Source organism: Spermophilus citellus (assembly GCF_964194105.1).
Source record: "Spermophilus citellus genome assembly, chromosome: 13".
Lineage (NCBI taxonomy): Eukaryota > Metazoa > Chordata > Mammalia > Rodentia > Sciuridae > Spermophilus > Spermophilus citellus.
The window spans coordinates 12,918,948-12,933,269 of record NC_138193.1 but is presented as its reverse complement, the minus strand read 5'-3'; the positions used below and the strand labels follow the sequence as shown (position 1 = coordinate 12,933,269).

Genomic DNA, 14,322 nt, shown 5'->3' with positions numbered 1-14,322 from the left:
AGGGTGCCAGCTTTTCGGTGACAACCGGTGGCTCAGGGTCTGAGAACCCTATCGTGGGATGTTTGTGAAACATAAACACAGGATACTTATGTTGGGAAAATGATCGCTTTTGTTTTTTAACCTCTCTCTGTTCTGACCCAGGTGCAACGTTAGAAGAGATAAACCAGCACTGGGACTGGCTGGAGCAGAATCTCCTCCATACTTTGTCTGTATTTGATAATAAAGATGACATTGCCAGCTTTGTCAAAGGGAAGGTAAAGGTAGGTTCCTTGATCCTAACCTTTCTTTCCATCTTGCGGGTAACTCTATGATGTTTTGAACTCTGCAGTGTACCCACAGTTTTCACCAGTCTAAGTACACTTTTTGGCTTAATGCAGAAAGCCAAATTAGTTTAATTTGTCACCTGTCAGTCTTTGCAGTCCAGAAAAATACACCTGAAATTAAAAAACAAACTTCATTCTTGGATCTAGTTCCTGTTATCCTTTACAGATGTAAAGGTCCTTTTTGTTCTTGGCGGGGGGGGGGGGGGAATCCCATAAAGTTAAGATTTCTGTTTTTACAGAGCAACACGTTATTTTCTTCTCGAATTAGTTATTCCTGACTTTTTTGCAGCTGTACCATTCGTCACCATGTTGGACCTAGTGCTTCCTCCTGCTAATGGTGAATATTTGTTCTTCCGATGTTAATTAAATGGAATTAAAGCCAATTAAGCTTCAAGAAGGCATGAGAGGAATACTGGGGAGGTATTTGAATATAACTCCTGCCAGTTATATTCTTATAGAACCCATCTTGCTACAGGAACATGATGGGTAATTGGTGCTTTAAGATTCTAATTGGCAGGGAGACGGTTCCTCATTCTCAAGTTCACTCTCATTACACATCTGAACACATAATCCCACAGTACAGTCTTCTTCCCTTGGGATGAAAGGGCCCAAATACTCTGCCTTTCCTCCCTTTTCCTGTCCCTCCTTTTTCCCCTTCAGTCCCTTTCCTCTGTTCAGCTGATCCCCAAATGTGGAATGAAACCAGCAAAATTGTGCTGTATGCATAAATGAGTATGCCACAGTGAGTCCCACCTTTATGTATATCTATAAAGCATCCATTTAAAAAAACAATAAATGGGAGGAAGACCTGTAAAGTAGAAAGCACTGGGGACTGAATGGAGCACATTATATTCCATGTATTTACTATTATGTCAGAATTAACCCCACTACTATGTATGACTGGAATGCAATAATAAAAACATTTAAAAATCCCAGACAGTGGATTGGTTTTCCTCAAAACAAAACTTAAGAGTTACAGCTTTTAGTAAAGGGTGTCAAAGTGAATTTTTTTATTTTAAAGGAAAAGGGGACTGGGGTGTTTTCAGGACCAGAGAAGAACAGAGGTGACCCAGGCAGCCAGGGCTTTGCATCCAGGACATGACCCCTGGCCTGTGGGTAAGAGCGGGCCTGGGCCATGGTGTAAGACACACAGAGCTCTCGGGTCACTCCTCATCCAGGCCTGATGGACTGTGGCTCAGTGTCCTGTGTCAGATGGCACAGAGCATTAGTAACACTTAACCTGCCTCTCTTGGTCTAACGTGGACTGTCGTGGTTTTTTGATTTAGATATTTCCCTTAATTGGGAGGAAGGAAATTCATTTCTGATACACTGATTTTTGAAACACTTCTGTAAAAGAAGAAAAATGTTCCACTAACCTCCTAGGTTCTGTGGCTGCGGCCCTGGAAATGACACTGACAAAAGACAGATTAATAAGAGAAAAACAGTTATTTTTGTGCATGTAGAGTAAGTACACATGGCAGAAACTCTGCAAGAGTAACTCAGAAGGGGGATTGGAGTCTGACCTTGCACAGCATCTTAAGGAAAAACAACAAATTTGCAGAGGAATGATGGGACAGGAAAGGGGGTTCAGGCTTCTGGGGTGGCACAGTGTGAGGAAGGTAAGCATACCGAGAGAAACTAATGGAAGGTCAGGGCGTCTTTGAGAAGTTGTGTGAGTCCTTGGTGGTGCTGAGATCTAGAGGTCAGAGTTGTCTCCCGGAGGCAGAGGCGGAGACACCTGTGGAGACAGAGATTCCCTCCTGGTTTGGGGCACTGGGGGAAGGCAGAGAGGCTTTTTGGTACCTAGTCTTTTTAGTTTATCACTTATCTTCAGCTCAAAATAATCCTTATGCTAAAGTGGCATATTTTGGGGTGACAATATTGATCCATGACACCTCAAATCTGATATTCCTTAAAAGAAAGAAAGGAAAGAAAGAAAATCGGAGGAGGTGGTGCTGGGGGACATCTAAGAGTACAGCTTAGTATTTGCTCCCTCCTCTCCTTTGGCCAAGTGCAAAGGATCTGAGGTTTGGGGCTTTCCTGCCCATATCCTGGACACTTGGCTGCTCCAAAAACTTGAAAAAATCCCTTCTGCTTCAAGCTGTACCTGTGACCAGACACTGCAGCCCATGAAGGTTGGGAGGTCGCATGGCCACCATCCTGGCTGTGCCTGGAGCCTCTGGATCCTGTTCTCAGCCAGGCCTGTTGCTCTAAAGCCTAATAAGTCATGAAGAAAACCATCAATCTCACCATCCCTTAGGTTTATTTTAAAAGTCATTTAAAATTAGATTATTTTAATGTTATGCCCGAGTTTAATTTCTAAAATAGCTTATACAGTGAGGATTTGGAGCACCCCCACCCCCCGAAAAGCAGCCTCATCTTAAGGAACATAGACTCTCATAGACAGTCCTATAAAACAAAAATGAAAACGTTAATTTAAAAAAAAGGGCAGGTAACCACAGATTGTCACCCATTATAAACAGGCCACAACTTATATTCTAGACCCTTCTACCACCACCGCAGATCACGAAGGCCCTTCTTGTTAGTGGTTATTGGCAAAACAATTGTCGTGTCAGAGTCCTTGTGCCCTCTGCTGTCTCCTGCACACCCAGGGCTCGGGAAGTTCTGGCCCCTGGAAGCTGGGCCAGGGTCACCCACTCTACCTTCACAAACTGTAGACTGTGCAGTGGCAGTGCCGTGCATTAGGCTTTGCAGAATCCTCCAGTCAGCGTTTTGCCAACCTTCTTGAGCCTAATGAAGACCTTTGTCAGTGTTTTAAAAAGCCTAATTCTTATCTCCCATTTGGGTTATTCTTCAGGGTTGATGTGCGTTCACACACCAGAACCCATCGCTGGGTCCTTGTTAGGCAGCTTTCCCTCATGTAACAAATGCCTGAGAAAATCGGCTTAGGAAAGGTTCATTTAGGCTCACAGTTTTGGAGGTTCCAGTCCATGATTGGTTGGCCCAGTTGCTTTCGGGCCTGTGGCAGGACAGCACACCATGGCAGGGGCTTATGGCACAGCAAAACTGTCCACCTCATGGTGAGCCAGGGAGCAGAGAGAGGAAGAGGCTGGGGTCCCGCTGTCCCCTTCAAGGGCAAGACCCCAGTGACCCAGGGACCCCACCTTATAAGGCTTCACCAATACACCAGCCTGGCAAATGAGCCTTTAACACCTGGGCCTTTGGGAGACTTTGAAGATCCAGACTGTAGCATCAGTGTAGGGAGGATTTGGAAAATAGTTTCAGAATTGAAATTCTCAAACTCTTAGAAGTCAACTGATTCAGCCCCAGCTTCATGGATAGTAAGTGGCAGAGTGAGAGTCTTGTCCTTGGGTTTTGTAACCTCATGATGGTTAATGGATCCCTGCTGCTTTTTTCTGGCGGAGGTTCTTTCTGGGTAGTGGACAGGGGTGGGTGTCATGGAACTGGCACAGATTCCTCAAGTGCCTGGGTGCATCCACCCTTCGTCTTCCTGTCCTTTCCCCTCTCTCCTTACCTTTGCCCAGCTCCCTGGATAAAGGCCCCCATCTTTCTGTGTCTCAGGCTCTGATTGCTGAGGAGACCAGCAGCAGGCTCGCTGAGCAGGAGGAGGAGCCTGAGAAGTTCCGAGAAGCCCTGGTGAAGTTCGAGGCCAGGTTCAACTTCCCCGAGGCAGAGAAGCTGGTCACCTACTACTCTTGCTGCTGCTGGAAGGGCCGGGTGCCCCGCCAAGGCTGGCTGTACCTCAGCATCAACCACCTCTGCTTCTACTCCTTCTTCCTGGGCAAGGAACGTAAGTGAGGCCGGTCCCGGCATCTGCAGCGATTTCGTCCTTCAAGATAAACTTGGCCCTGGGGATGCTTGGCATGGCTCCCCAGAGAAGCCATTAAAGGACACATTCACAACAAAAGATTTAAGTGGATGGTTGAGATGACAGCAGGTGATACTGGATTAATTTCCAAATGACTTGTGCAGATAATTGAGTTTAATTATACATGCTGCAACTGGGGAGCTTGATTTTTGAGACAATTCATTTTTCAGCTGCCTTTGGAAGCCTATCTTTGTAGCTTACTTTAAATAGCTACAGAAGGACTTTTACTAACATCGATCACATGGAAAATACAGTATCATATCTGATGGCTGAGTATTTCTAAAAGAATAGAAAGTATTCTTGCGTCTTTTTTTTTAATAGTTGTAGATGGACACAATACCTTTATTTTATTTATTTATCTTTACATGGTGCTGAGGATTGAATATATGCTAGTCAGGTGCTCTGCCACTGACCTACAGCCCCATCCCTATTCCTCCTTCTTACTGCAGAAGGACATCTTTTAAAATTTGCAGCCTTGAACATTATAACTGCTGGAAATATAGTCACAGAATTGTTTACCTGGGTCACCTGAGAACCAGAAAGAATTGATGGACATTTCACCTGTTTAGCTAGCAATGTCTTAGGTGACAGCATTCCCACAGGGAAAAGCTAGGCCACCTGTGTCAGTTGTGCGGTCAAGGCTTAAAAAGCCATTGCCATGGAAACTGCTTTCAGAGCCAGGTGTTTCCCGTGCCTGTGCTGGGGGGACAGATGCTGCACACACACGTGGCACCAGAGGGAGGCCTCCTCTGAATGTCTGCTGAGGTCAGCTTCCTGCGCGTGCTGTTTTCTCTTTCTGTCCCACCAACCTTGGTTCGGATGCTTGGAACCCCACCCCATGCGCACAGTCCTTTCCTGACCTTGCTTGCAGTGGGCTCTGGCCTAACCTTGGCCATGCTTACTTTGTTCTTTCTGAAATGCTTTTCAAAATGAACTCCCTACTTCTCCCTGTCTTCAGACTCAGCCCGTTTGGAAACTCCTGTTTGTCCTTCAAAACCCAGTTCAGCTTGGCCCCTCCATGATGCCTTCCTTGGGCCCCCCATAAATGACACCATATCTGTGTTTCTCTGCTGGGTTCCATCAAGTTGGTGGTTGCTTGTTTGTAGGTTGGTTTCTCCTGCTGGTGCTTCTTAAATGCCAGGCTCTTCACCAAGCCGTCACATAATGAGCTGACGTTGACAGCGCAGAGGCCGTGAGTGCAGGTGTGAGACCAGAAAGAGCTGGGAAAGCGTATTCTCAGACCCGATATGGAAATGAGGCCGTTTAAAATTCTAAAAGCACTGAAAATGGTGCTGCTAAATAAATGGAGAGAAATGTTAGAAATATGACATTCCTTCCCACTTTGACTTGAAAAGGAAATGAATTATTTTTGGACACTAATGATTGTCACTAAACCTAATCATGTTAGGATGATGATATTCGGAAAAAATTAATGAATTCTAATATTTAATCATGTTTTCCAACTTAGTTCTCTCTCTCTGATGAGTCTGCTATCAGATGCAAGACTTTATCTTCCCCCCCTTTCCTCTGCATTAGCCCACTACCCATTACTTTATCAAAAACAGTTCTGGGAATAGAATATTTAAGAATGTATTATCTGGGGGCTGGGTTCTAGCTCAGTGGTGAAGCACTTGCCTCATGTGTATGAGGCCCTGGGTTTGACCCTCAGCACCACATAAAAAAATAAATGAATAGATAATAAAGGTATTGTGTCCATCTACAACTAAAAATATTTAAAATTGTATTACCTGTACAATATTACTTTATTATTATTTGTAGAACTGAGGATTGAATCCAGGGCTCTTGACTATTGAGCCCCCTTTTTTAAAAAAAAGTTGGGTTTTTTTTTGTTGTTGTTTTTTTGGGGGGTGGTTTTTTTGAGACAGGGTCTTGCTAATTTGCCTCAAACTTGGGATCCTCTGCCTCCCGAGTCCCTGGGATTATAGGTGTGTGCCATGGCACCTGGCTAATTTTCTGGCAGTGCTGGGAATCAAACCCAAGGGCTTCACACATGCTAGGCAAGCGCTTTAGTCCTGAGCCACATTCCAGCACCTACTTTCTTTTTCTTAAAAGATAGTCTTTCTTTGTTGCCCAAACTCTTTGGCTGGCCTCAAATTCCTGGGCTCAAGCCGCCCACCTGCCTCAGGTTCCTGGGTAGCTGGCAGGTACACACGCTATGCCTGACTGTGCTGTATTACTTTAGAATTTTATAAAAACTGCTTGTACTGTCTTCACAGCACAACAAAAGTCATCTGACACAGACTACATGTTCAGCCTGTTTCTGTAAAGGAGATCATGAATAATCCTTTTTTACACTCCTTTGTCCTATACCTTCATCTGTAAGTGCTGCTTTGAAACTAGAGTTTGTGCTGAGAAACTTTTGCATGACTGTTTAAATATTTTTGAAGATGCATGCTGTTGGTATCCCAAAATGATGTTCCTTGAAAGTACACAGTAGCCGGCAACCTGGTAGAGTTCACTTCATTTTTAAGAAAACCATTGGCACGTGGGCTGGGTTTCCACCAGCAGCTGTCAGGCAGTTCTGTGCTCCTCTCCCCTGTGCTGACTTTGAAGACATTTGCAATTTAGCTTCAATGACAAAAATAAGACTTTGGCTTGTTACTTGCTGATGCATTCCAGTTTGACTCAAATTTTATGGTGCAATCTGAATTTGCATCTTTTCTCTTTCAGTTAAACTTGTCATCCCTTGGGTTGATATCCAGAAATTGGAAAGGACATCCAATGTCTTTCTGACGGACACCATCCGAATCACCACCCAGAATAAGGAGCGTGACTTCTCCATGTTTCTGAACCTGGATGAGGTCTTTAAGATCATGGAGCAGCTGGCAGACGTGACGCTCCGGAGGCTGCTGGATAATGAAGCCTTTGACCTGGACCCCGATCTGCAGGAGCCAAGCCAGATCACCAAGAGGTACAGCTTCAGTCCCATGGTGTCCTTCAACTGCGTGGCCTTTTCATGTGCTTTGGTTGGCCTAGGTTTTGAGGTCTTTACCTGTGTCCCCAGGGCATTGGTTCCAAGCCTCTGTGGATGCTCAAGTTTCTTTGATAAAATGGCAAATGGCATAGTATTTGCATTGGAATCTTTTTTTTTTTTTTTTTTTTTTTTTTTGTGGTGCTGGGGATTGAACCCAGGCCCCTGGGTTGGCAAGGGCTGAACCACTGAGCTACACCACAGCCCTCATCTTTTCATATTAAATCACTTGACATTATTTTGATACTTTTGTCATCAATGGAATAAGCCAGTATTCTTTACAATTTGACCCAGGTCAACACCAGTCCTGGAGATTCTTAGGGTAGTTGCTTACCATGTCACTTTAAGGAATTCAGCTTTATCTTCAGAATTTCAAAACATGATGTTTGAGCTGGACATTGATTTCAGGTTTGTGGATCATAATTGGGTAACTAACTGCAGTACTGATATCAAGGTGAACTGTTATGAAAAATCCTTAGAGAAATGAGCAACCATAGAGTGCTGTTCTGGCTAAAGTTTTTTGATATAGTTACAGAATCACTACTGATCTGAGACTGCTAGTCATTATAAGGGAAACATCATCATTTTCAGGTTGCAGTTCAGTGGCATTAGGTACTTTCGCACTGGCACATGACTTTTCTCACTGCCCATTCCAGAGCTCTTCTTACTTGGTAAAACTAAAACTCTACCTACTAGACACTAACTGCCTGCTCACCCTTTCCCAGCCCCTGACGAAACTCATTCCTACTGTCTGTGAAATCGACTGGATCTCTCGCACAAGTAGACAGCATTCAACTTTTTCCTTGGGCTTATTTCACTTAATATCATGTCTTCAAGGTTCATCTCTGCCATAGCATGTGTCTGAATTTCTTTCCTTTCCAGGGCTGAAGAATAATCCATTGTACGTGTTCACCGTGTCGTGCTGATCCCCTCATCTGCGCGTGCCCACTTAGGTTGCTTTCGCTTCTTGACTGCTGGGAATGATGCTGCAGAGAGCGTGGGCATGGCACTGATGTCTCTGACGCCTGCTTTCAATTCTCTGGAGTATTTTTTTTTTTACACAGAAGTGGAATTGACAGATCAAGTATTTCTATTTTTAATTTTTAAAGAAACGTTAGTCATTTACTTTACAAAATGTTTATCTGTTTTAACATTCCTGCCCCCCCACCTTTTTTTTAATTGACATTTCTTGAAACTATTCCAGGAGATGAGGAAAACATGGCTGTATTGCTTCTGCTTGTGAGGCGGTTCAGTCCTAAAGCATCTGAGAGTCTTTGCAGGGCCATCAGCAGAATCTCGTGATTTTTCTGAGCTGCATTACGTGGGCTAGGTGACATGATGACAGATCCAGCATCCCTAATCTGAAAATTTGAAATGTTCTGGAATCTAATTTTGGAGCATTTTTTTATTTCGATTTTTGACTTGGGGATACTCAACTGGTAAAATCTACCTAAATCTTGTAAAATCTGAAAAACTCTGAAATTTGAAACTCTCCTGGTCCCAAGCATTTTGAATAAGCTCGACTCAACCTGCAGTTCATTCAAAGCTGTAAGGTCTAGTGTTTAGTGTTAATACAAAGAATCACTTAAAAAACAGAAGATCTCTTATTCCCTAAACACATGCACTTTCTTCGGAATGTGGCGGGGGAGGGGTACGTCTTCCTAATTAGTGGTCCATGAACAGCAGCCATGTTTAGCGTTTAGTGTATTCAGAAAGATCTCAGATCCCTTCCAGCTCTGCATGTTTATTTCAAACTGATCATGTGTTGCCCCAAGGGAGCAAAAAGAAAAAAAAATGAAATGTTCTTGGTGGATTTCTTTTTGTTTTTTCAGAATTGGTAAGATTCCAATGAATTCCACATGGTTTGGGGTCACCTCTGATGATGTGACAGTTCTTTTGAAAGATGGAGTGGTTCTTGGTGTCATTTCCTTATGAAAGAGACTCTTGGGGCTCTGACATTTAGTTTTGATTCCTAATCCCAAGGGCTCATGTCCCTCTTGGCTCCAGGACCCCTAATATGGTCTACATCTGAGACAACCCAGTATGGTGGCAGCCACGCTGTCCTGTGTGTTTTCCTGTGTCCCTGAGATAGTTGGTATCCAGGTCCTTCGACTCCAGCTGACAAAGCTCTGTTAAAAATGAAAAGGCACACACACAAGCAGCCTGAGGAATCGAGTTTGGGGTGTACGCATAATGAGGCTCACACCCACCGCTAGTTAAAGCCTGATCCTTTCCTGTGCTAGTGTCAGGCGTGGGAGGCCAGCTGTCAGCTGATGGCCAGTGTGTGCTGGTCACCCCACAGGCAGCAGGATTCAGGTGAAGTCCTCGCCATTGTTGAAGCTCTACTTAAGGTGTGGCATTTTGGGTTTGGGGCAAAGTGAGGAAAAAAAGGGGAAGATGGACGGTCTGTAGCACTTCACTCCCTTCTGGCAAATCACGTGTTTTGGAAGGAAGATAATCGGCGCCGGCAGTCTTCATTCTTGTTGCAGAACTCAGGGTAATTCCACAAGGCTGCCCCAACCTCCCCCCACTTTCTACTCTGGGTTCTGTTAGAGAAAAGGACACAAAGGTTCTTGGAGTGGCCAGTGGTTGAGCTTCCCGTGCCCACGGGTATCCAGGGCTGACCCTGGGGCTCAGAGTGGGATTCTGGCCCCCAGCTGTCAACTCCCGGGTCAGTGACTTCCTCCCAAAGCAGAGCCCCGTGCTGGTTCTCCTCTGCAGCCTTTGTCATGGCGACACTGGTTTAAACAGGTAATGACAGTCCATGTGGCCTCCTGCCAGGAGAGACCAGGTCTCCAAGTTTAGGAAAACAAGCTCTTGTCGTTGTGCTCAGGGTACAGCAGACATGCTGGAATGCCCCCCAGGCCCTCTGTGGCTGGTCCCCTTTCACTTCCCGTCCCAGATAACAGCTTTCAAATAGTGCCCGTGGGGCCACGGACTAGATAAGGCAGCATCTGATGTCCCATCAGTCACCATTGTCCCTTGGTCACTCCAGTGGGATTTATGGACCAGGACAGAGCATGGCACATACGTGCAGGGGATTGAGAGCTTGAGCTGATGTGTCATTGTCCTGGGATGGGACAAGGGAGAGCTGCAGGCTCAGGGCTCATCCACTGCTCACAGTACAAAGTGATCTGGCCCTGGGCTTCTCAGGTTGTCATCCCAGAGCACAGGGGGCAGAGTGACCGAGGGGAGGGGTTGGGGAATAAGTGGATTGATCCTGATGTTTCTAAACAAAACATATCCTGAAGCTGGAATCACGGGTGTAATGAGAGGAGGTGGTGGAGGTGATAGTCTTCCTAAATCTGATTTCACCTGTTCAGACTGGCTGGAAATGCTGGAGGAAACTCAGTGTAGTGAGTGGAAACTTTCCCACAGTAAACCTTCTCTCTGTCGGTGTGTAAGGCGGGCAGTGGCCACCAGGGGTGAGTGTCCTCAACAGTGCACCCTCGTCCCTGGCTGTCAGATTTTGCACCCCACTTTAGTCTTCCCCCGCCTACCCATCCCCTTTCCTGCCAGTCTCCTTGGGCCCCCACCAGCCATGTCCTCTTCTATCTGGCTGTTGTGAACATAAGCAGTAAGACATCTCTGGGGCCCCTGAGCCCTGCCAGCCCCACCTCTCGGGGGGAAGACCGCATCTCCCCCACCACAGCTCTGAAGCTGCAGGGGGTCTGCTCAGGTTATTGTCTCTGGGGCAGGATGGCTGGAAGATCATGAAGACGGAACTTTTCTCTAGAATGAGAAGGGTGTATGGATTCTGTGTAGTCAGCTTTGGGTCCCTGTGACCAAAATGCCTAACAAGAGCAGCTTAGGGGAGGAAAAGTGTATTTGGGGCTCATGATTTCAGAAGTGTCAGTGCATAGATGGCCAAGTCCATTGCTCTGGGCCTAAGGTGAGGCAGCACATCATGGCGAAAGGGTGTCATGGAGAAGGACTGCTCCGTTGTTAGCACGTGGGAAGCATGGCCAGATGGACAGTGGGGGACAAAGGAGAATGGCAGGAAGGTGGGAAGGGGACACAGGGAACATGTACCCTTCCAGGGAAGCCCAAAGTGACCCACCTCTTCCAGCCAGACCCCACCTGCCCACATTTACCACCCAGTTAGTCCATTCAAAGTAGGAGGGGCTGAATAGGTCACAGCTGTCACAATCTAATCATTTCACCTCTGAATGTTCCTGCATTGACAGGAGATTTGGAGGGGGGGACACCTCATATCTAGACCACAGCAGATGCCCTATGATGTCAAGGTCCTGGTCTCTTCAAGATGTAGATGGGATTTCCAAAGTAATTGAGGGGGCTCTGGTGTCCTTGGAGGCCACCTTCACATGGCACCCATTGTCTGAGGGTAGGTGAGCATTGTGTCCCATCCTGCAAGTGGTCCTGGGCTCCCCGCCGTGTGCTGTACAAGGAGGCACATGGCAGCAGCATCCTTCCGTCTGCCATCACAGGAAAGACGTTTCGAGCCACACACATTTGATAAATGAGACTCTTGTGCCGACTAGGACTCTGAGGAACACCACGTGTGGCTGGGCTTTCTGCCTGTTTCTGGATTGCTTATCCTTGGCATTTCCCAGGGTTCAAGTGCACAGTGCATGAATTTGGGGTGGGTACATAACTAAGAGCCACTGGAAGAACCCCTGTGTGTCCCGTAGGAAGCAGGCTGACCTCAGAGGACCTCTGGCCCTCCCTTATTCCAGAAGGGCAGGGGTGGTGGCTCGGCTATCTCGTCTAGTGTGCAAATGGGAAATACTTAAATGCTGATCTAACAGGGGAGGTGACCTGCCCCAGCCTGCAGCACAGCCTGAGTTCTGGGAAGCATTTGGCCTCCATGCAGCCTTAGGCAGACATATAGCAGGCTCATATATGTGCACCGAGCCCAGAGATGAAGTGAGAGTTGGCATGTAAGACCCAGATGGAGTTCTTCCTAAATGCATTCTTTAAGGTTGATGAGAGAAGAGAAAGGAAACCTGTTTTCTATTCATGTTTACCTATACCATTAGGGACAAATTGTCTGGATTTGTAGAAAAACAAGTGAATTATCTACATCTAAGTTTATTGGGTCTGAAGTCTTAGAAATTAAACTTGGGGTTTTGAAAGGTATTCATAGTAGTCTAGAACTTCCTGCACATTGGCATGTGAGATTATATGTATTAATTTTAGCATCAACAAACTTGCAGTTGTTTCTTCACATTCTGATCATCACTTTTTTTTTTTTTTTTTTTTTTTGGTACTGGGGATTGAACTCAGGGGCACTCGACCACTCAGCCACATCCCCAGCCCTATTTTGGATTTTATTTAGAGACAAGGTCTCACTGAGTTGCTTAGCACCTCACTTTTGCTGAGGCTGACTTTGAACTTGTGATCCTCCTGTCTCAGCCTCCTGAGCCACTGAGATTACAGGCTCATCTAGTGGTGTGTGCTAAGTCAGAGTGGTTTGTGGCACCTTCTAGTGCTGGTTCCAGCTGAAGCTCTCCTGGTGTGACAGCTTTGTCCTGTGCACACAGCAGCCCTGCAGGCACCAGGCTACAGCTGCTCTTTCCTCCTGGGGGTGCCTCTGCTGTGGCTCAAAGATCTGTCAGCTCCACCTTCTTAGTGTTGGGGTGTGGGCTTGTCTATGGAGGAGAAGCAGAGGCTGTAAGTACAGAAAGTCTGAGAGGCAAGTTGTGGCTAGCGAGCTTGGGTTTCAGAAAAGGGAATTGATACATTCAGCATCAAAACTACCACCTGCCTGGGAACTTAAAGGGTGGTCTCTGGTCTCCACGAAGAGCTGCTTTCTCACCGGGTCACTGTTTCACTTCACTTGTGCTAGAAATGTCACTGTGTGTCTCCCACATGCTTAGTAAGTGGCAGCAGACTGCTTTCTACAGAAAGGGGAAGAAAGCAGGTCGTAAGTTGTTCTTCTGCTTTCTTTTTTGTATTGGAGGTTTCTGGTCTCTGGTTACCAAATGTGCCCAGAGGGACAGTGGACACTGGGTGTGTAGAACACCCAGCTGCCCCGAGGACACAGAGAGGCCCAGGAACCAAGCTGGTGGCTGAGGAGGCAGGGGCACTGGAAAGGAAGCTGCCGTCCTTAGGAGGCCTCAGGTTCCTGAACACCTCGCTCTTCACTTCAGGACTCAGGTGGCAATAGATAGGAGCCCTCCTGCCCCTCTAGCTCAGGACGAGCTGCCGGCTTTGTGCTGATGACTTCTTCATGTGCCACTTCACTCAGTATGCTCCACCGTCTCCTGAGGGGAAAGGGAACTGTCCCCCGAGGGAGGAATTCATTGGTGCCAGAAGCACATCTGTAAGATGTGTGAAGGAGTAGCCTCCACTGTACTTCCCTTAAAGCCATGCGGCCAGCATGTTTTGGGGACAACATAAATAAATGTAAATAATCCAATTCACTTTATTTGGATTATTTAAGTTTATTTTAAATGGATACATAAAAACATAAGAATTGTATGTGTATATGAAATCCTCTGGTGGTTGAATTCTTCTATACATTGTGTGAAGTTTAAATCAGGCCAAACATAACTTTCTCCTCAAACATCATTTCTTTAGGGTGAAAAAAATCAGAATATTTTCGTCTAGCTTTTGAAGTGCACGGCGTGGGGTTGGTACCTCTGGTCCCCCGCTCTGCCCCCGCACACCTGAACTTCCTGCCCCTTCTCTGACTCGGAACCACTGGTCAGCCTCTCCCCAGGCCCTGTTTCCACCGTTCTACCCTCGTCTGCTATGAGGGCAACTTTTTCAGATTTACATGTAAATGTGTTGGACGTGATGGCTCTCAGGGACTTAGGGTCATCCTGAGGTTCCTCGCCTTCTGTTCTTGCAGCGTGTGAACTTCTGCGGTGCACGTGGCTTCCTCACGCTCCCTGGTGCTCCTCTGGAGAAAAGGAAGGCTCCATATTTTTTTTTTAATTGCAGTGTGTGATCTTGATTTATTGATTTTATTTATATATGACAGCGGAATGCATTACAGTTCTTATTACACATATAGAGCACAATTTTTCATATCTCTGGTTGTATACAAAGTATATTCACACCAATTTGTGTCTTCATACCTGTACTTTGGATAATAATGATCATCACATTCAACCATCATTAATAATCCCATGCCCCTCCCTTCCCCCTCCAACCCCTCTGCCCTATCTAGAGTTCCTCTGTTCCTCCCA

The 14,322-nt window shown here is 46.1% G+C and overlaps 1 protein-coding gene across 7 annotated transcripts in view; it reads left to right on the top strand.

The window, feature by feature from the left end:
* The window catches only part of TBC1D8 (TBC1 domain family member 8), a 115,133-nt gene that overhangs the window by 71,268 nt on the left and 29,543 nt on the right, over positions 1 to 14,322 (top strand). For all 7 annotated transcript variants that reach the window (XM_081264271.1, XM_081264269.1, XM_081264272.1 and 4 more), the window contains 3 exons: positions 142 to 260; positions 3,867 to 4,095; positions 6,865 to 7,105. In XM_081264271.1, coding sequence (XP_081120397.1) covers positions 142 to 260; positions 3,867 to 4,095; positions 6,865 to 7,105 — 589 coding nt within the window. The remainder of the gene's footprint in view (positions 1 to 141; positions 261 to 3,866; positions 4,096 to 6,864; positions 7,106 to 14,322) is intronic.